This window comes from Euprymna scolopes, chromosome 35 (genome assembly GCF_053919585.1).
Source record: "Euprymna scolopes isolate OS-2025 chromosome 35, ASM5391958v1, whole genome shotgun sequence".
NCBI lineage: Eukaryota > Metazoa > Mollusca > Cephalopoda > Sepiida > Sepiolidae > Euprymna > Euprymna scolopes.
This window is the reverse complement of record NC_136516.1, coordinates 67,726,807-67,747,124: the sequence shown is the minus strand read 5'-3', so window position 1 is coordinate 67,747,124 and position 20,318 is coordinate 67,726,807. Positions and strand designations below refer to the sequence as shown.

The following is a 20,318-nucleotide window of genomic DNA, read 5'->3' as shown; positions in this document are numbered from 1 at the left end:
TAATTATTTTTACTGCGCAATAATTTATATCAGTTGGAAATAGGTTAAACTTTAACAAAAAACAAAAAACATTGTTAATGACCGTTTTGGTAAAAAAAAGTCCATTGATGGCAGCTTACTGCTACGAATTCAGAGTAAGGGCACATGAGCAAGAAAAAAAAAAAAAAAAAAAAACAAGAGTAAAAACAGGGATACAAAAAGTACATAAGAATCAATAAAGAGATAAAAACTACATAAAAAAAATTGTTTTTCTTAAAGAAAAAAGAACAAAATTGAATAATCATAGAGAATGAACTCATTTTAAAACAAGAAATTACTTGATAAATATCATCTCTGCATTCATTATTGAAAAGTTTTGTTGAAGAAGAAAAAAAAAAAAAAAGGAAAACCCCCACCCAGAAAAAACACACCCTAGATAAAATTACATCCCCCTCAACCCCCACTTTTCTTAAAATCTTTCCTAAATATTCAAAATCAACAAATAAAACAAACAATTCAGGTTATGTTACAAATGACACATGTCAACTGGTGTCGATTGAGAAGTGTCCTCTTTGAATCTCCGTTTCCAGAGTCCTTATTCTAGACTTGGTTTGAATCGAGTAATTTTGGAAAAAACTTTGTTTCAAGTTCTTTTTATCAAGCAAACCGAACATCATAAATATTTATTTATGATGTTCGGTTTGCTTGTTTTTTTTTTTGAGAAAGCTTTACAGAACAGGATTGAGTTTTACAAAGGGAAAGGAAAAAAACCAAAAAAACCCCAATGTTTGGTACATTTTAGGTTAGGCAGCCAGTACCTTTAGACAGCCTGATCTGGCAGCATCAGGAAGAAGAGTGTAAATGCTAATTAGGCCTTCATTCCCTTTTTTATTAGTTTTCCTCGTTTCACTATTTTAGAACAAGATTTTTAACAAGATTTTTAAAAAGTTTATTTTATGCTGCTATTGCATTTTTGTACTCAGTAAATCAAAAATTAATAGTAAACTAGCGGGACCTGTAGAAATTCCACAGGGCACTCATTCATATGTAATATATTGATGTTGACATTCTGTAGATGTTCAGTGTAAATGGAGACACTCTGATATTATTGTAGAAACCGCAAAAGTATTTTTTTTTTTTTTTTTTACACAGTGGTCACCACTTATCAAGGCCCAGAAGCCACTCAGGGATAAGGGTTATTGCAAGTACATTACGTTAGTGTGGAGATTTGATGAAGTGTTTACTTAAGGGGGCGGTTCATTAGGAATTTGTTAACGTTGGACTTGACCACATCCAAGTTGTAGTCAGGTGGGAAGCAGGCAGACGGAACAGAGTTCCACAGGCACGCAGTTCTAAGAAAGAAGCTTTGTTCATGGAATCCATGTTTTGATTTAGGCACAGATAAAGAGTGGGGGAAATTTTTCACAGTGGATTTGGCTAGTCGGGTATTTTTCGTGAAAGATTGGCGAGGGGGGGAACCAGAGATTGGAGTTCAGACGAGCACCTGCCATGGAAATAACGATAAAACAAGGATAGGCTCGCAACATCTCTTCTGTGGGAGAGAGGTTGCAAGGTAGAGAAAAGGGCATCCCCCACTGAGCCACGAAGTCTATTTTGTACTCTGTCAAGGCAGGATAGGCTGTTTTTAGCAGCTCCTGCCCAGATATGGCAACAGTATTCCATCCTTGGACGTACTTGGCTTTTATATAGATAGAGAATTGCATCAGTAGTGAGATATCTTCTGGAGCGGTAGAAGGATCCCACCATCTTTCCAGCGACCTTGGCAACAGACTTGATGTACGTGTTCCATTTCAGATCAGGAGTAAAGGTCAAACCCAGAAGCTTGTCAAAACATGGGGCCTCTCCCAGACGAGAGCCATCCATCCCAATTGATGCCAGATGGGGATCAGAGCGTTGATGATGTAAGGAGAGGAGTTTGGTTTTAGATGCATTAAAGGTACCCAGCCACGTCTTCCCCCACTGAACCACGCGCTCGAGATCAGAGGAGAGAGAATCAGAGAGAGCTTTGTCATTTACAGCCTTTGATGTGTTGCCGTAGATGTCAACGAATGATTTAAGTATGTGTTTAGGAAGGTCATTGATGTAGATCAGGAAGAGAGTTGGGCCCAGGATTGACCCTTGAGAGACTCCAGCATTAATACTGCAGGCCTCTGATTTTTGTCCATCGACCACTACTCTTATGAGCCTATCGGAGAGAAATGATTTAATGATTGAGAAAACATTTCCAGTTATACCGTAGCTGGAAATCTTGTGAAGTAGACCCTTATGCCATACCTTGTCAAAGGCTTTTGATATGTCAAGAGCAATTGCCCTAGAAAGGAAGCCTTTGTCAAGAGATTCACTAATCCTGTGAGATATAACCGTCAGCACATCTGCGGTAGATCTTGCAGAGCGGAAACTATACTGTGTGTCACTAAGAAGGTTGTTTCTGCTGAGGTGGTTGACTATTTCTCTATTTAATATGGATTCCAGCAACTTACTCATAACACACAGGAGACTTATTGGTCTGTACTGAGAGGGAGATGACTTATCACCTGAATTCTTAAATACAGGGCAAACTGATGAGGTCTTCCAGGGAGTCGGAAAGCACTTCTCCTTAAGGCAGCGCTTAAACAGTTTTGTAAGTATGGGAGCAAGTTCTGGTTGAAGCTTTTTTTAACACTATAATTGGGATGCCATCAGGGTCAGTTGCTTTACTGGAATCAAGGTTCTTGATTAGCTTGGCGACCTCATGCACGGATATTTGTATGTTCCCTAGCGTGTTCTGTGTTATAGGAGGAAATATGGGGAGTTGATGGCCTTTATCTAAGCTAGTACAAACACCCTGCAAAACCAGGTCGTAAAGTACATTTAAATATGGTATTTTGATTCTTGCAGATTTTTTATATATTATTATAGAGTTAATGTTCTATCAATTTTTATATATTATAAAGTTGCGATTTAAAAAAAAACAAAAAAACTATCCACTTGACTTGGATGCATTAGTTTGAATTGAAACCAAAATAAAAACTTATGAAAAAAATATATGTATATATATATATATATGGGTAACTCTCCAGAGTTGGGAGCCACTGATGCTGTTTCTGATTTTTGACATTTTTTGCATGTTTTATAGCTTTTAACATGGTACATTGATTGGCTATTCAGTTCAAAGTGGTGTTTAAATAAACTGTATAAATATTGGAGTGATGTGTGTTTTAGTGACTTTGATGCGCTTTTGTGCGACTTTTTGGAGAAAATGGCAAGCGAAAAAGTTGACATGAGTGCACATGGATTTTTACCAGTCTACTGAAGTTCAAATAAAGGCAGCCAGTCTAAATATTTCCACACTGCTGCTTCCTAACTAGTTCAAATTATTAATAGCATAATTTTCACACACAAATAAAGTTTCTTTTATTATTAGCCTCAAAAAGATTTACTGTCCGACGTAATGCACAGTGTCCAAAAGTACCTACAAACTTTCTCTACCGGTTTGGGTTGAAGTCGGGCAGGAATACAAAATGACCGTTACTGGGTAAAAGTGTAAGCATATGTGTACACATTGAGTGCCTTTCTTTTACCAAAAACGATCAACTAAAAGCAAATGATGAAATCGCCTTCATGTTTATCTTTCGTATCCACTTTTCAGCGTTACGTAGGACAAAACAATCGTAAATAAATCTTGATCAAAAAGAAAATTTTCAGAACTATTTTCTTATCGGGCACTGACACAAAGCACCAGAAAGGGGTTTCCCCTGCAGTTTTCTCAGTGTCTACACATTTAAGGCTAAAAATTCGTCGAGAAGTTGTGTACTCAAAGTGTCATTGTGTTACGTTGGACTGTGTTTCGTCACCTACGCCATCCAGGGTGAGCTTTTGCTATCAAAACGTTCTTAATATGCATTTGAAAGTATATGTGTATAAAATTAGATAAAAATACTGTGATTTGAAATTGTTTTTGAGCATGGAATGTATGTTTTGTATACAGATAGACGTAAACCTGTTCGACTACCTATGTGAAAGCGTGAAGAAACGTGGGTGGAAAAAAGCTAATTCGTAAAAATTTGCTTTGTTTTAGTCAAATTTTTGTTCAAAGTAAAGTTGTAGAATATTAAAGTAATCTTCAAACTGAGTTTTGCTGTGAAATTTATAGGGGTTGCCGAAAAAAATGGGATTGTTTAAATATTCCTGTCCTATGTAACAGGACACACAGCAAATCAATCCGGTTCCTGACTGTTGGTGTCTTGTTACACAGGACATAAACTGAAACTGTCTTGTTACGTTGGACAAGTAAAAAAAAATTCTTTAATAAGCTTTTCCACTCCTTAATAACTTAGATGTTGCAAATGCCCCTATTAACATTATTCTGTTTTGTGTTAAAATGTTAACTTAACAATCGACCATTTTAGTTTGTTTTATCAACTTTTTGTGTAAAAAATTGCGGTTCTTCTGCACTTTACGATCTGGTCCGCGAAAAAAGACGGACATAAGACCGCCGCGTGCTATTGTTTTGTTTTTTTTTGCTCTTTTCTTTTTCGTGTTTTTTTCTGTTATCTTACCGCACTAAGTGTGTGAGACTTTAAATAATTTTTTAAATTAAATTATTTGAAGGTACAATTAGTTACTTTATAAATGAAATAGGTGGAGTATTTAAATGAAAAAGACGTTATCTCTATTGTTTTTAAATATCATAAAGTTTTCCGACATTAAAAATAAAAATATGAAGAAATGGTTACTATAATTTCTTTACATGTCTTCAGTTTAAAAAAAACAACAAAAGACTAACACAATTCTACTTTAAGCACAATTTATAACAGAAACGTGTTATACAACATGTTTACTATGTTGATTTCGAGCTTCTCTTGGGTTCTGCTGATTGTCATGGCTTCGGTATTACGCTCATTTTCATGTCATAGATCTCACAGCATGTGTTGAGCTGGTCTGTGTGCTCTTGCAGTTTGACTTGGTTGTCAGTCATCATGGCTTGATCGTCAGCAAACAGAAGCTCGCTGAGTGCCTTCAAGTCTCAATTGGCCTCCTTTGTGATCTGATTCGTGTATATGATGAAGAGCAGGGAGAGAGGACACAGCCCTGTCTCACTCCATATGTCACAGGGAACGAGTTTTATTCACGGTGTCTTTTTACTGTGTTTGCCTTTCAGCACATTACCTGCAGAAAATGTCTACTCCGGTGTCTGCCATGTCAGATCTATCTACACCACTACCGCCATCACCACCGCCATCCAGCCACAGCACCAGATTAGCGACAAAGTATGTGAATGTGTGCCAACCAAATCCAGCATCGGGGAAGCCACAACATGATAAAAAGAAAAGGACAAATGCAGAGTCATGTAGAGAATACAAACTCAGAATAAAGGAAGATCTTATGAAAAATAAGAAATATAAAGAGAAGGCAAAGCTCTACAGCCAAGAATATAGGCGAAACCAGTCAGACGAGAAAAGACTGCATTCAAATGAACGTGTAAAAATGCGCATGAGGGAAATGTGGGCAAGAAAGAAAGCAGAACAAGGCCTGGAAAAATCGACAAGGAAATCCAAAGAGGAGCAGCGCAAGAAATGGAGAGAGGACAAACAGCAGCAAAGGGAGAAGCTGAAAGAAAACAAGAAACTTGCATGAGTAAACAGGAAAAGAAGACGAGTCTATCAAGACAAGAAACAAAGCAAGGAAGTCAGCATGCAAGAACTCTCTCAGGTCCCAACCAATATGATGGAAACAATAGCTGATATCCAATCACAGGACAGCAAAGATGAACACTACTTCAGATCGTTCTTTTTTGTCAGATCTGAAGATGCAAGCAAAAACAATTAAAGCCACACGAAAAGTGCATAGTATTAGATGTGAAGGAAATAAGGTGATGACTAGAGAACTGTCTTGTTTTTGTGAGCCTTGTGTCAGTGGCACTGGGTTGTGTTTGAATATTTCCATTGCAGGTCATTGGACAGAGGGAGATCTGCACCCAAACCGCATTCGGCGAAGGTTCAAAACTGAAAAGTAACCTGTAATGAGCAATATAAGTTCATAATAATGCTAAAATAAAAGAAATAACCTCGTTAAGATAACTGTCCTTTGTCTATTTTGCTAATAATTTGGTGGCCATGTTACATGGGTCAGTTGTGTCCTTGGTAAACTTTGACATCATATATAACAAGCACACTCTTATCTTATAAAATTTCCAATACCATACCATGCAATAGATGTCTGTCTATCAGAAAACACCACTAAAAACATTTTATCCACATTTTAATTTTTTGGTATGCATGTCAACCAATGGTCCCTAATTTTGGAGAGTTACCCATATATAACTTGAGTTCCTTCAGCTAAAACCGAAACCAAAACTTATGAAGAATTCTTGGTAAAATTATTGATGACAAGAAATGGAAGTACATAACAATTAAACGACCTGGATGTAAGCGTGACACAGAAAATAACACACACTATCGTATTAATATATAGATAAAAAATGAAAGTGTGTCAATGTAGAAACACACATTGACACACACAATTTTATCAATATAGAGATTATATATAAGCAATTATTGAATAAAAATTACACACTTTGGATTGTAAAGATTAGAAAATAATTATTTGACAAAATTTAAGATTTGTAATTTTATGAAATATTTTTTTACCTGTTTGAATTGTGTAAGAATTGAAATATTTCCAATTTACATGAAATTTATATCCATACTTACAATAAAGCTATTAAGTAAGATTCTGCAAATTTGAATTTCTTTCTTTTTTTAAACCTTTTATGCTTATGCCCCTAAATTTTGGACATTGTTTAATGGATTTAGATCAAAATTGGAATAAGGTTTAGCAACATATGTGAATATACTGATCTTCATGATGAGATATAAAAATGAGCAGTGTAAAACTCTTCAATTCAGTGAATAAATTTTCTTCATCAGTAGCAGAAGGATTGATATTCTACTAGTTTATTATTATAAAGTACAATTTCCCAAAATTAATTCTTTACCTGAGGTGAGTTTCTTTCTCCAGGCACATGTCAACAAAACCATGAAAAGCAAAGGAAAACGTCCGTAAGTAAGCTGGGGAATCTTTAGCTACATTTGTGTTCAGCCGAAAACCTGAAAGAAAAAAAGTTACAAAATTAATCTAATTACAAAAGTATAATAAATGCATGTATTTCAGGGTTTCAGAAGGAGCTCAAGAGGATACTTCAACTTGATAAGGAAAATGCTTTATTTGCAACTAGAACCACTAAGATAGAAAAATCATTAATCTAGACACTAAAAAGAAGAATTTAATTATAAAATTACTTCTGACTTGTTCGCCCAAGTATACAATTCAATGAAACCCAACAAAACAATATAGATGTTGATTTAGGGTTTCCCAGAAATGAAAAGCGTCCATTAGACCAATGTTGACCTTTTTACTACCATCTTGTTTTGCCCTTTCTTTTAGACTTTTTTTTGTCAAATTATTTTTTTATTTAATTAATATATCATTTGGACATAAAATTGTTAATTGAACTAAATTGCTATAAAACTATATATTTTTTAGGAATGGTGTTTTTGTCTCTATAGTTGTATGAAAGAACCAGAAAAACCTTTGCATAAAAAAATTGAGTTTGATATGAAAATATTTTATTGAAAAAATGTTTTTTTCTTAATTGCCATAAGTCTTGGTCTTCTAGTCACCTGGCTATTTTAGACGGCACTAAGTCTTTTCTTCTTCATATTTATGAAACTTCAGATATAAAATTTTTCAAGAAGTTATAATAAAATTAAAACAAAAAACAAACTTTTATGCACCTCAAACAATGCTTATTAACATCAAGTTATAAGCATTATCACTGTGATTAGGCAGAAGATTAAAAAAGAGCATCCTGAGTTGGGAATTTTGCAACAAGATTCACATTAAATTTTAATTTTTTGTAAAATAGGGGAAACGGTGCAGGGAGGAAATTTCAAAGATCCAAGAAAAAGAAGTTATTCTAATAGAAAGTTTTCCAGCATCTGGTGACCTCTACAAGCATTAGATTTTGCTCTTAGTCAGGTTGGTCGGGCTATTTACATTCAAGCACCACAGAGTGCACCAAGTTCTATTGGAGCACATTTTGGGTAAGTACTTGTTAAACAAGCATAGAGATGCAACATTGTGAGATGGCCGCATGATAGACACTGCAGCATCTTAATTTTTAACAAATTGTAAAATTGTCTCCAGTCATCCATGTGAGATATATATATATATACTAAACGACCCGTTGGGTCAGTATGTTATATTAGCTATGGAATTAATGTATGAGCGTGACACTTGTGACATAAAGAAAATAGTTTGTTTTTTTTACATAACAGAAACATTTCTATGAAAGTATATTGAAATGAAAAAAAGAATACAGATAGATTTCTATGAGTCGTTATGTTTATAATTGTTTATTTTTGAAAAAAAACTTACAGCCATTGAATTATAAGTGGTTTGCCATACTTATAAGTAAATGTGCACTGAACAGATAACATAATACTTCAAATTTTGATATATCTTTTAATTTAAACGCAAAAAAACAATTGGGACGCTGAAAACGTACACAGTAAAACAATGTTTTGTTGTCACGTTGATTATTTATTTGTAACATAAATTAAAAAAAAAAACATTTTCGGGGTTATTTATTCATGTTGGTAGTGTAGAAGAAAATGTATGTTTTTAAGAAAGGTGTATTAAAAAATGGAGAATAAATTTAAAAAAAAAAAAAGGGAAGGCGGTGGTTAAATCTCCGTTGTAAAATGCTCTTATGGTTGTCAACGGGTTAAAGTAGATTTATTTGTAAGAAAATTGTGTTAAAATAACTTAAACGTAATATGGAAATGAATGATGTAAAAAAAATGCAGAAAGTATTAACAATTGTTTATTTGAATAATTTAAACACGAAAAAAAAAAACAATTGGGACGCTGAAAACATACACAATAGAACAATACATTTTATTGTCACGTTGATTATTTGTTTATGTATGTATGTATGTATGCGCAACCGGAAGTCGTAAACTGGATGTTGGGTTACAACACTCGTAACAAGGTCATTTAAGTTTTATAATTATATATATATATATATATATATATATATATATATATATATATATACACACACACACTTCTTTGAAAATAATAATAATAAAAAAAATAAACATCTTTCTTACCAGTATTACTGTTAACTCCACTGAGCTCTGATACAGTCCGACTGTCCAACAAAACCGGTTTAGTACCATTTAATTTAGCGAGTAACATCTATAAATACAAATAAATAAGAATTGGAATAAAGAAAAAAAAAAGTGATTATTTCAAAAATAAAAAAATATTCTACATGAATTTAAAGAAAAAAGCAGAAAAAGTTTCTTATAAATTTATATGATTTTAAAAACTCAATACACTTGGATGATAAACTGCATTTTATTAATCTACATAATAATATGTTAAAGTAATTTTATGCTTGGACATACGTTATCACCCATTACCCAGCTTTTAAAAGATGGGATCATCCATGTCTGAAGATGTAATGCAAAAAAAGGACCCTTTTAAAAAGTTTATCTGATGTCACTCTACTGTTACAAAAGTGACTAATTAAAATGCACGTTCTTGACCTTTGGAATAGGATTATAGTATAGTATCTTTTTTGTCCAAAGATAGTATAATTAGGGGGTGGATATTCGTGTCAGAATGAAAATATTTTTAAGCATAGCAGTAACATACAACAGATGAAGGATACAAGTGTGGAGTTATCATAATAGACTTTCTCATTTATGAGGTGCCTTCAATAAGTTTCCAAACTTTTCATACAGGCACTTTTATTGATAGCACATACATAAAACTTTATTCCCTATGAAGTAATCTCCTCCAGCTGCAATGCACTTGCTGTATCATTCCAACAACTTCTGGAAGGCCTCATGGAAGTCCTCTTGTGTGAGCGTGTCAATGACCCTCATCACAGCCTCTTTCATCACCTCAATTGTCTCATAACAACAGCCTCTAAGATTTTCCTTGAGCTTAGGGAATAACAAAAGTCACAGGGAGAAAGGTCAGAAACTGTGAGATCTGAATTGATCAGTTCGATCATCTCCCTGCTGTCATGACAACATCTTCCTTTCTAATCTTGTCTGAGAACCTTTGGGACAAACTTTGCGTAAATCTTCTGCATCTTCAGTTTCTCGCAAATAATTGTGTGTACAGTTCCCACACTGACATTAAACTACACACTCATTGTCCCTATAGACACATAACGATCTTTACCCATGAAATTCTTTATTTGGCCAATTAATTTTGGTGTTCTGACTTCCTTACTCCTCCCACACTTCTCATTATCCCTCACACTCTGCTTTCCTTTAATCTCTTATGCCACTCAAAAACTGATGCTTGACTCATGCAAGATGGTCCAAAAGCAGTTAGGAGCATTCTATATGTTTCTATGGCATTTTTTTCAAGTTTAAAACAGAATTTTATTGCATATCAGTCTTCTAAAGTATTCTCACGTCCAGATTGCATTTTTGAAACTCACCAGGTGTAACAACCAGGCTTTAATAGGGTGTATTCCAATTCCTGCTGTAACTGTTTATTTGAACCTTCAATCATAAAAATTAGTCATCTCATAAGATGTATAACAATAACATACTGAATTTTCTAGAGTCTACTACAATTTTAAATGCTTGTACAAAAGTCTGGAAACTTATTTAAGGCACCTCATATCTCCTTTCTACTCTACCTCTTAATTATCTACATCATTTGTCTCCTCCTACTACTTCTCTTATCACTTAATTTTTTATTTACATTAGTCACTCTTCCTCCCACCATCAAAAATATACACAAATAAAAAATGTCTACAGTGATAAGATAGTATCAGCAAAGTTTTAGTTTTGTACAAAGATAAAGAATCTTGGCCGGAACTTGTTGGCGCTGAGAAGAAACTTATCCAGTTTCCTTTAATGAATGATTACAACAACTTGTTCTTTCATTTTATCTGAGCCATTGTCACAGGGAGGGAGGGAGAGAGAGAGAGAGAGAGAACCCGAATTTGTTTTAACTACTTATTTTAAGATCACATTTTATACATTCTGCTCAACCATTTTCATGTTGATTCAAAAATTTTCCTTAAATTTAATGTCATGACATACAGGATTCCTTCTTCCACTTTCTCAGTTCACACACTTGTCAAACTTATCCCTTCTGACTTTGACAGGCAATTACTTGCTATAGTTGTCCTAGAATGGCTCAAAGTCCCCTCTCCCCAATAAACAAAAATCAATACATAACTAGTAAAGAATTAAATTTTTTTCTTTTCAAAAATAGATGAAAAAAAAAATGTTTTACTTGAGTAACAGGCATATCTGCAAATGGAGCGTAGCCATTGGCCAATTCACAAGCTAAAATTCCAATACTGTATATGTCAGAACGAGTGTCATAACCGGCCATGTTCTGAAAGGTAGAAAACAAAAGACAATATAGAACAAAAATAATTATCTCATATATTGATATCAATTTTTTTTTAGTATTGTGTAAAATCAAAAATATGAAAGAATAACATTTTTTTAATGAATGTAAAATGCAATTTATTTTTCTTAAGAAAATTTTGTTTACCCTAAACAAGGCTGAAATGCAAGGAGCCACTGTTATAAAGACCAGATTTATGGGGGAGCTTAACAAGATGTTTGTTCACATTACATTTAAATCTCTGCTTGTTGTTACGTTCAGGAAGCAGGGCGTTTCAAAAGCAACAGGTCTGAGGAAAGAACCTATTAGAGTAGAAAATCTTCTAGGAATGTCTACAGTGAACAGGTGGGACTTTGCTGCTAGTTGGGTGGATTGAGAGTATTTAAATTGAGCAAGTACAAATGCAGTAACAAACATTTTTGCAAGTGTATCTGATATTTTTGTGAATTTCAAATTATATATGAGATTGATCTCAAACATAACAGAACTGTGTAAGCAGTGGGCAGAAAAAGTGAGAATTGCCTTGAGAAGCAGTTTTTTTTTAGCTTTTAGCATTTGCTATTTTTACATGCTTTTGTTTTAATCTAATTTTAATGGTTTGATCCACATTAATGATCTTCCAAATCACATCCTTACATCATTTGTAGACATTTATGCTGATGACTACCATCTATGGTAGCACATCTAAGTCAGTAAACAAACAAGTTCTCTCCGATTCTCTCTCTGATCTTGAGCACGTGGTACAATAGGGAAAAGAGTGGCTGGTTACTTTTAATGCATCTAAAACCAAGCTTCTCTCTTTACATCATCAACGTTCTGATCCACATCTGGCATCAATTGAAATGAATGGCTCTCGTCTTCAGGAGGCCTCAAGTTTTGACAAGCTTCTGGGCTTGACCATTACTCCTGATCTTAAATGGGACAAGTACATCGAATCTGTTGCCAAGGCTGCTGGAAAAATGGTGGGATCCTTCTATCGATCCAGTAGATATCTCACTGTTGATGCAATTCTCTATCTATATAAGAGCCAGGTATGTCCAAGGATGGAATACTGTTGCCACATCTGGGCAGGAGCTGCTAGAAAGGACTTGTCCTGCCTTGATAGAGTTCAAAATAGACTTCGTAGCCTCGTAGGAAATATCCTTTTCTCTTCCTTGCAACCTCTATCTCACAGAAGAGATGTAGCAAGTTTGTCTCTGATGTATCGTTATTTTCATGGAAAGTGTTCGACTGAGCTTCAGTCTATGGTCCCCCCTCACCAAACTTTCACAAGAAACACTCATCTAGCTGAAAACACTATCAATAATTCCCCCCACTCGTTATCTGTGCCTAAACCTAAACGTAAATTCCATGAACAAAGCTTCTTTCTTAGAACTGCACACCTGTGGAATTGTCTTCCGTTTTCCTGCTTTCCAGCTGACTACAATATGGTTGTCTTCAAATTTAACGTAAACAAGTTCTTGATGAGCTGTCCCACTTGTTAACAAATTTACCGAATTTCCATTACTAATGATTACTATGTTGTTCAATTTGTACTGTACACTCTTTAACCCTTATCCTCGAGTGGCCTCTTGACCTTGCTAAGTGGAGATGCCTATGTAAAAAAAAACAACTTTTTTTTTTAATTGTTTAGCAGTGAGCATTAAGCGGATGAATAAACAAAGCATTACCATATATGTGATAGCTACCCTATTCATGTAACCTTGTTCCATGTGACTTTTTCTAATTACTAGCTCAAGAGGATCATTAAGAGGATCTAATTTGGCCATGTGTGGGTCATTAAGTGGACCATAATGATGGAGCCAAGGGGCATCCTAGAAGAATTCTTAGATGTGTGAAAACATCTTAGAAAGATGGGAACATACATAAGACTCGAGATGAGAAAACCTTGAAGTTTGTGGTTTGAAATTGAATTATTAAGACAAAACTATAGAAAGTAAGAGTATTAACAGTCTCCATTCTTTTCTCCTTCTCTTGAGATGATTAATATATAAATTTATGTCAACCAAATTATTTACTTCAGAGCTAAATAGCTTCCATATTAAAATATTGATATTTCATACTAAATAGCTATTTCCTTTTCTCTAGCATTCGTTCAGGTTGTTAAAAAAGAAAAAAATGTATAATTTGCTTTAATTTCATTGCAAATATAAATTATTCCTGCTTTCTTACGGGGAAGATCTTTTTTCTGCAGTAAATCTCAATCATAGATAAACACCATTTATTTTTATTCCAGCAGAAAATTTTGCTATTATTACAAAATAGTAATACTGACACATACTTTTGTTTAATAATACTAAATAGTTTTTCATTTAGACAGAAGCTGCCATGAAAAGAAATATATCATATCTAAACAATTTTAAATTTTGATATTGAAGTAGGTTGTAAGCATATTCGTAAATGTCGTTTTCATCCATAAGTATAACTCTAATAATAGGGAATAACTGCTAAAAATTGAATTAAAATTTTTTCCAAAATTTTACTCTTTAGTTTTCCCCCACTCCATACTAAAGAAATGATTGTATATAAACGACTTCATTTATTTTTAATAACATATATTTAATGATATGGGAAATTTAAGCAAGATGGCCTCTGAATTAAATTGGTATTATGGTGGTTGATGATTCTAGCTAAGAGTAGGACAGACACCTTTTAGGTAGAATGTCAAAGGATGACGAAAGGCACTCATTTTCCCACACTTTCGAATAGCCCTGTGTTTAATTTGTTTAAATTTTTTATATTCTTTGCAAATAAATAATTCAAAGTATAAGCTGTTCTTCACAGCATCAACACTATTTGGCGCTGGAAATTTTCATGTAAGTATCTTACTTAAAAATAAAATGCTAATATATATTTTTTTAAAATTAAAACTTCTTTAATTGTATTAATAATTATAATAAAAGTTCTATAGATGAAATTATTGCGTATATACAATAGGATTTGTTAACACTAATAATAAATGTGTATTACATAATATTAATTTATTAGAAACTGTTAAAAAAGTACATATGCAGATGAGTCATATTGCGTTTTGTCTGAGTTTCACAATATGTATACATAATGGTATAAAAATATCGAAAAACTTATGTATATATAATGGTATAAGGCAATATTTTTCAAACGGAAAAGATAAAAATATCATGAGAAATATATATTTGTTGAATGATAACATGAAATCTTATAAGTTTAGAATTACCTGTTCCAAAATTTCTGGGCTTAACCAAAGCAAAGTGTTTACAGCTGAGGCAGGATAATCATGGAGTCTCCGTAGTCGCTTGCCCCCTTGTACCATCGATAGGGCATTGTGAAGACCAGAGAGCTTTACTTGTCCAGTTGCTGATATTAACACATGGCTGGCTTTTATTGCCCTGAAACATTAAGTTGTAAAATTATATTTCATTTTTTTATAATCTATTGCAATCTTGTCTAATATATAAAGTTATTTTGCAAGATCTCCAAAGTCAGCCCTAAATAGCATTTCCTTCTCATTAGCCAATCTTCATTTGTTATTCTTTTTTACCATGTTATTGGCAATATAATAATGTATTTAACTGCCATTTATTTTTAAAATTACTTAATTCAGGACAGCTAATATGGAACATTTTTAACTAATCATCTAAAAACAAGGGGAATAACTCATTTTAAATTTGATAATATAATAGGAGACCTTTAATCTTTTTTTGTTATTAAATAAGATATGCACGGACCAAAGAACAAGCAAAATTATATCTTTTGTTTCTTTACCTATGAATAATTCCTCGTGAGTGCAAATATTCAAGTGCTTTGATGACCTCCTTGAGAATATAAGCAATGGCTTGTTCTGGGAGGCCGGCTGTGAAGTAGGCATGAAACAGATCTTTGCATGAACCTGGAAAGAAAAAGATCAACAAGTATGAAAGTAAATTAAGATTTTTTTTTCAATATTAATAAAATTATGGGATTTTATGTGTGGTTGTGTGCATGTGTGTATTTCTTGCATTAACAGTCATCATCACCATCATCATCATCATCAATTTTCTCATCTATTTCCCTTGTTCAAGAATCTGACATTTTTTGAAGATTTCCAATATCAGTCTCCAAGCTTGGCAGTCTTGAGAGATCTTGATTCCGTCTAAAGTCATCCTAGTTTCTTGGGCCATTCAACTTTCTCTCAGCTTTCTACCTCAAGGCCTCTGCGTTTTCTTATCCAAGAGTTGCTTCTCACAATATAGCCAAACCAACATAGCTAACTGACTGCCAGGTGTTCACTAACCTTTGGTATATTTAGCCTTGCTAATAGTCTATCAGAGCTTATATACAGCATCTGGCTCAACTCAATGTGACCATATGATCATTACTACCATTATGACTAAAAGCAACACTCACCTTCATATAGCATCATGTACTTAACATAGCTGTTGTATATGCCCCCCCCCCTCTCTGGTAGTGACAGAGATAGCTTGTGATGTCAAAACTGGCAACAGTTCACAGAACTTATCCCATGCCAATCTTACCCTAGTAGTAGAGCTAAACAACAAAATCACCAGATAACTTGGATAATTATAAATTAAATTATTATTCTTTTTTATTTACTATTAATCAAATACAGGGTGACCCACTTAAAAGTAGCCTGATCAATCTAATCTTTCTCTTAACAACCAACTGACACCACAAGACAAAATGCAATTCTTTTTCCAACAAGATGGCGCTACATGCCACATGTCTCACAGATCATTGACACGAGTTTACGGAAGAGAGAACGATCAGCAAAGGGTTATGGCACCACGTTCCCTGGACTTGTCATGTGATTTTTATCGTTGGGGGACTTTAAAACAAAAAATTTATGCAAATAATCCTCACCATCTAGACCAACTAAATGGAGAACATTACCAACGCTATCAAGAGAATCACCAGAGATCTACAGACAGTATCTACAAATCTTGTTAAACGTGCCCAGAAATGCACAGATGTCAACGGGGAGCATATTTAGCATCTTTTATAACACTACAGGTAATTTAAACAATGAAAGAATGTTCCCCCTCTATATTACATTTTTCTGGGCTACTTTTAAGTGGGCCACCCTGTATTTATAAAAATCAAGAATGCAATCATGTAAAATAAAACAAAATTTAAAAACAATTCTATTTAAAAAATATCTTAATTGTGAAATCGAATCCACCAGACAATATATTGTTATGTGTTAAAAAATTAAAATCAAAAAAGTTACTGCAATACTTTGAAATTTACAAAAGTGGACAAATGTAAAATATAGATTAACATTAAAAGTATGATTTTTGGAAGGTGAATTTTGACAGATCATGAGGTAAGAGTTGATTTGAAACAAACATTTGTCATTTGGAATAAGGAATGCATGAACACGCAGACAATTTGGAACAGTACTATCGGAAAGCAATACCATCAGAGCAAAAGTTATCACCAATTCACAAGAACATCCTGTATACTCATTCTTCAGCTCGGCAAAGCACTAATTATACATGCAGAAGAAGATGCTTTGGGAAATGCTACAAGAATTCCTCAATGGAAGGAAGACAAGTCTTTCTTTTCCAGCTTATGTAATGTGGCACCATCAATGAAGAGAAGCAATGTCATACCTAAATACCTGGAGAAATTCTTTATACACACATTTTCTTTTGCACTTCTAAATCATTTTTTTTTTGCGATTTCTAAATCATCAAAACTGAAACATGTAACACACATTTTTTTAATTTTTTATACACGTGAACATCTTCTCTTGCACATCACACACAAAATAAATCTCATTATATAACCAAATCTCATTATTTCAGAGAGTTTTTGGATCCTCAGAAGAAAGACAACTATCACGCTTTCAAAGATGATTAAATAAATAAATAACAAGGCTTTTTTTGGCAGGGTTATAGTGTGTAACTATGCACTCCCCTTCACTTGACAACAATCATTGACTTCAATGTTGTGTGCCACGGATTTTTTTCTCTTTCATCTTCTCTTCTGGCCATGTTGTTATCTCTCACATTGGCGACTACTGAGGAGATGAGCACAGGCTGACAAGTATAAAAAAATAAAACAATTCAAAACACAAACTCAAGAAAAACAAAAGACTCCAACACATTCTGTATATATCGGTTGGGTTGTGTGTGTAGCATCATTCCTTGAAACAACTCTCTAAGCATTAAGATCAACATCTATGTTTTCTGTTGAGATTGTGTATGTCAGATGACATCAGCTCATTTTTATCTGCTCTGAACTGCAACCTGCATTCGACAGTCTCCAGCTGTAACTGTTGTCAACTATCGTAAACTTAAGACTGTAAACTTTCTCTGCCATAAATTGCCATAAAATTCATTGTCACTCTTAAACTCTAAATATATCTCTATTGTCCAGTCCTTTGTGTCCATCACTGTCACACCTTGACTAACAATCCTATTTCAGCTTCCTTTGTGTATCTTCCTCTCCATTGTCTTTTCTACTCATCTCACTTCCTATAACATTGCTTTTGCTGATCGACTGATTTTTTTGTGTTATAGTTTATCCTAACACCCAGGGGTAGAGGGAACATCACAATAGTAAGCTAACACAAACAATTTTTGTTTTAATAGTAAAGTTCATTTGATGATATGCCTCATCTTGTGTTGGCCCAGCCTCCCCCCCCAAAACGATGTCTATAGTTTGAAAAAAGAGACAACTTACCATAAGCCATGAATGGCATAATGATCCATAATTCCCGATTATACACAAACGTTGTGTAAAACTTTAAGATTCTCTCATGCTGTAATTGATGCACTAAAGCAATTTCTTTCTGGAATCAAAAAAGGAAATCTATGTAAAACAAAGACAAAAATTGTGTGTCTGTCCTTTCCCATTTAATGCAGGCTTAAAGCACATACACTCGTCAAAAAACATTGTACCTTGAGGATTTTTCATAGCAAAAGTGATCATTGGGAATAAAATATTTATAGAGCTTCAATCAAAACACTAGACATTGACTTTAGGACCAATGAAAATGGAGATAATACTGGGTTATAGTCAACTAACATACTTTCTAACTTCTGGCATAGTGCTACTGGAAGTGGTAACAAGGCAAATCAGTTCCTTTGCTTCTCTCACGCCTATATCTTCCCTGTGTATGTACTCTTTTTTTTTTTTTTTAACATTTTTCTGATTGTTCTTTTTTTAATTAATAATCATTGAAAGGTTTTTTGGGTCTTATTTTAATTAAGAATTATTGAAATTATTTTTTTTTTTCAAGAATTATTGAAAAATCTTTTAAAACTATTTTGGGAATATTATGCATTGAATATGTTTTTTTGTTTGAAATTTTGTTATTTTGATTTCAATAATTTTATTTTTATACTTTCATGAACATATATTTATCATAAATTCAAATAAAAAACTTATTTTTAATAAAAAATTTTTTTTATAATTTCATAAATATATTTCATAAAATTTCAACTTAAATACAAACTTTATTTTATAAATTTTGTTATTAAAAGTGCAAATAAAATGTTATTTTTATCTGCATAATTTTGTTAATTTTTATTTTATAATTTTCAATAATGTCCTTTTCTCGTATTTCATTTCAATAAATCGCTTCACAATAGAAATACTGAAGAACAATAAAAGTGAAGGAAATGATTTGCCTTGTCACCGCTTCCAATAGCGCTACACTATAAGTTAGAAGTATGTTAGCTAACTATAACCTAATACTGTCTTTTTAACTACACAAAAAAACAGATAGATTTTTTACTGAGCAAATATTTGATTGCTCTTCTTAAAATTTTAAAATTTACTTCATGGTTCACACTCATAGTGAAAAAAGTTAAAAAAAAAAAATAAAAAATAAAAAAATAACTGCGCATTAAACACTAACCTCCTGGAAATGATGAGTTAACTTGTTATCATCCAATTTGTTTCTTTCAGAGTGTGATGAATTTGTCCCAAATGTAATTTTAAAAACTGCCACTGATGAGTTGTTACATTAACTTGTAACAATCGTGAACTCCTCTCAGCTAGAAATAAGTACACTTGATGATTCATGCATTCTGGTAACACTGACTTTTCTGCCTTAGACATTGCAATAAACATTGTTTCAATGCTTGTTTATTTTTTAAGTAAATAAAAACGTAAGAACCTATCTGAAAATGTTAAAATGTTTTTGACTCATAATGGGGGGGGGTATGACTCCAATGATTTTAACGATCGCGTTTATAACCACAGTTATAATAATCAAACAATCAGAAACTTTAAAAGTTACTATAAAAAATGTCGAATTTTGGATTCACTCAGTTCGCTGTTGCCTCTGTCACGAAACAACTCAAGATTGAGAGTGCATTGATTCATCGCCACCATCTTTGTTACTAGGAATTACATTACACTCAAGATCAGGACTACATTGATTCTTCGCCGATTTGATTTACTGCTGCCATCTTTGTTCAATATAATATCTCAACACTTAACATGGCTTCTCAAAACAAAAATGGTGTTGAGAAGATATTAATGTTAAATTATTAAGTCTGTCTTGAACCATAGTTTTTCTTCAAATTTGAAAAAGATCTTTCTCCACTTAAAGTCCATTACCATAAATGACTGATAGATATATGGAGTGATTCTTACATTTGGAAATATTAAGTTAAACTATAATCATTGTTTTTAACAAAGCATAGAATTATTGTAGGGTAGTGCAGTACATAGACTTCTGTATAAAATAATTCTCTCCCATAATTAGTATAAAATCTTTTGATATGTAACTAAATTCTAAATTCAATCTGCCATTGCCATCCTATGCCTAGTTGGCACATATCACAACAAATTGTTTGTTATGTTCATTGTATTTTCAGATTAATAGTCCTTGGTTTGCAAGGCCACTAAGACCATGTTTGAGACAAAATACCTGGTGTTTCTAAATA

The 20,318-nt window shown here is 33.3% G+C and overlaps 1 protein-coding gene across 20 annotated transcripts in view; it reads right to left on the bottom strand.

Annotated features, from left to right (window-relative positions):
* Positions 1 to 20,318, bottom strand: part of LOC145259895 (STE20-related kinase adapter protein alpha-like) — an 88,517-nt gene that overhangs the window by 7,993 nt on the left and 60,206 nt on the right. For all 20 annotated transcript variants that reach the window (XM_080117808.1, XM_080117804.1, XM_080117811.1 and 17 more), the window contains 6 exons: positions 18,103 to 18,211; positions 15,181 to 15,304; positions 14,633 to 14,804; positions 11,317 to 11,421; positions 9,156 to 9,243; positions 6,977 to 7,088 (listed from right to left, as the gene is read on the bottom strand). In XM_080117808.1, the coding sequence (XP_079973934.1) occupies positions 6,977 to 7,088; positions 9,156 to 9,243; positions 11,317 to 11,421; positions 14,633 to 14,804; positions 15,181 to 15,304; positions 18,103 to 18,211 (710 nt within the window). The remainder of the gene's footprint in view (positions 1 to 6,976; positions 7,089 to 9,155; positions 9,244 to 11,316; positions 11,422 to 14,632; positions 14,805 to 15,180; positions 15,305 to 18,102; positions 18,212 to 20,318) is intronic.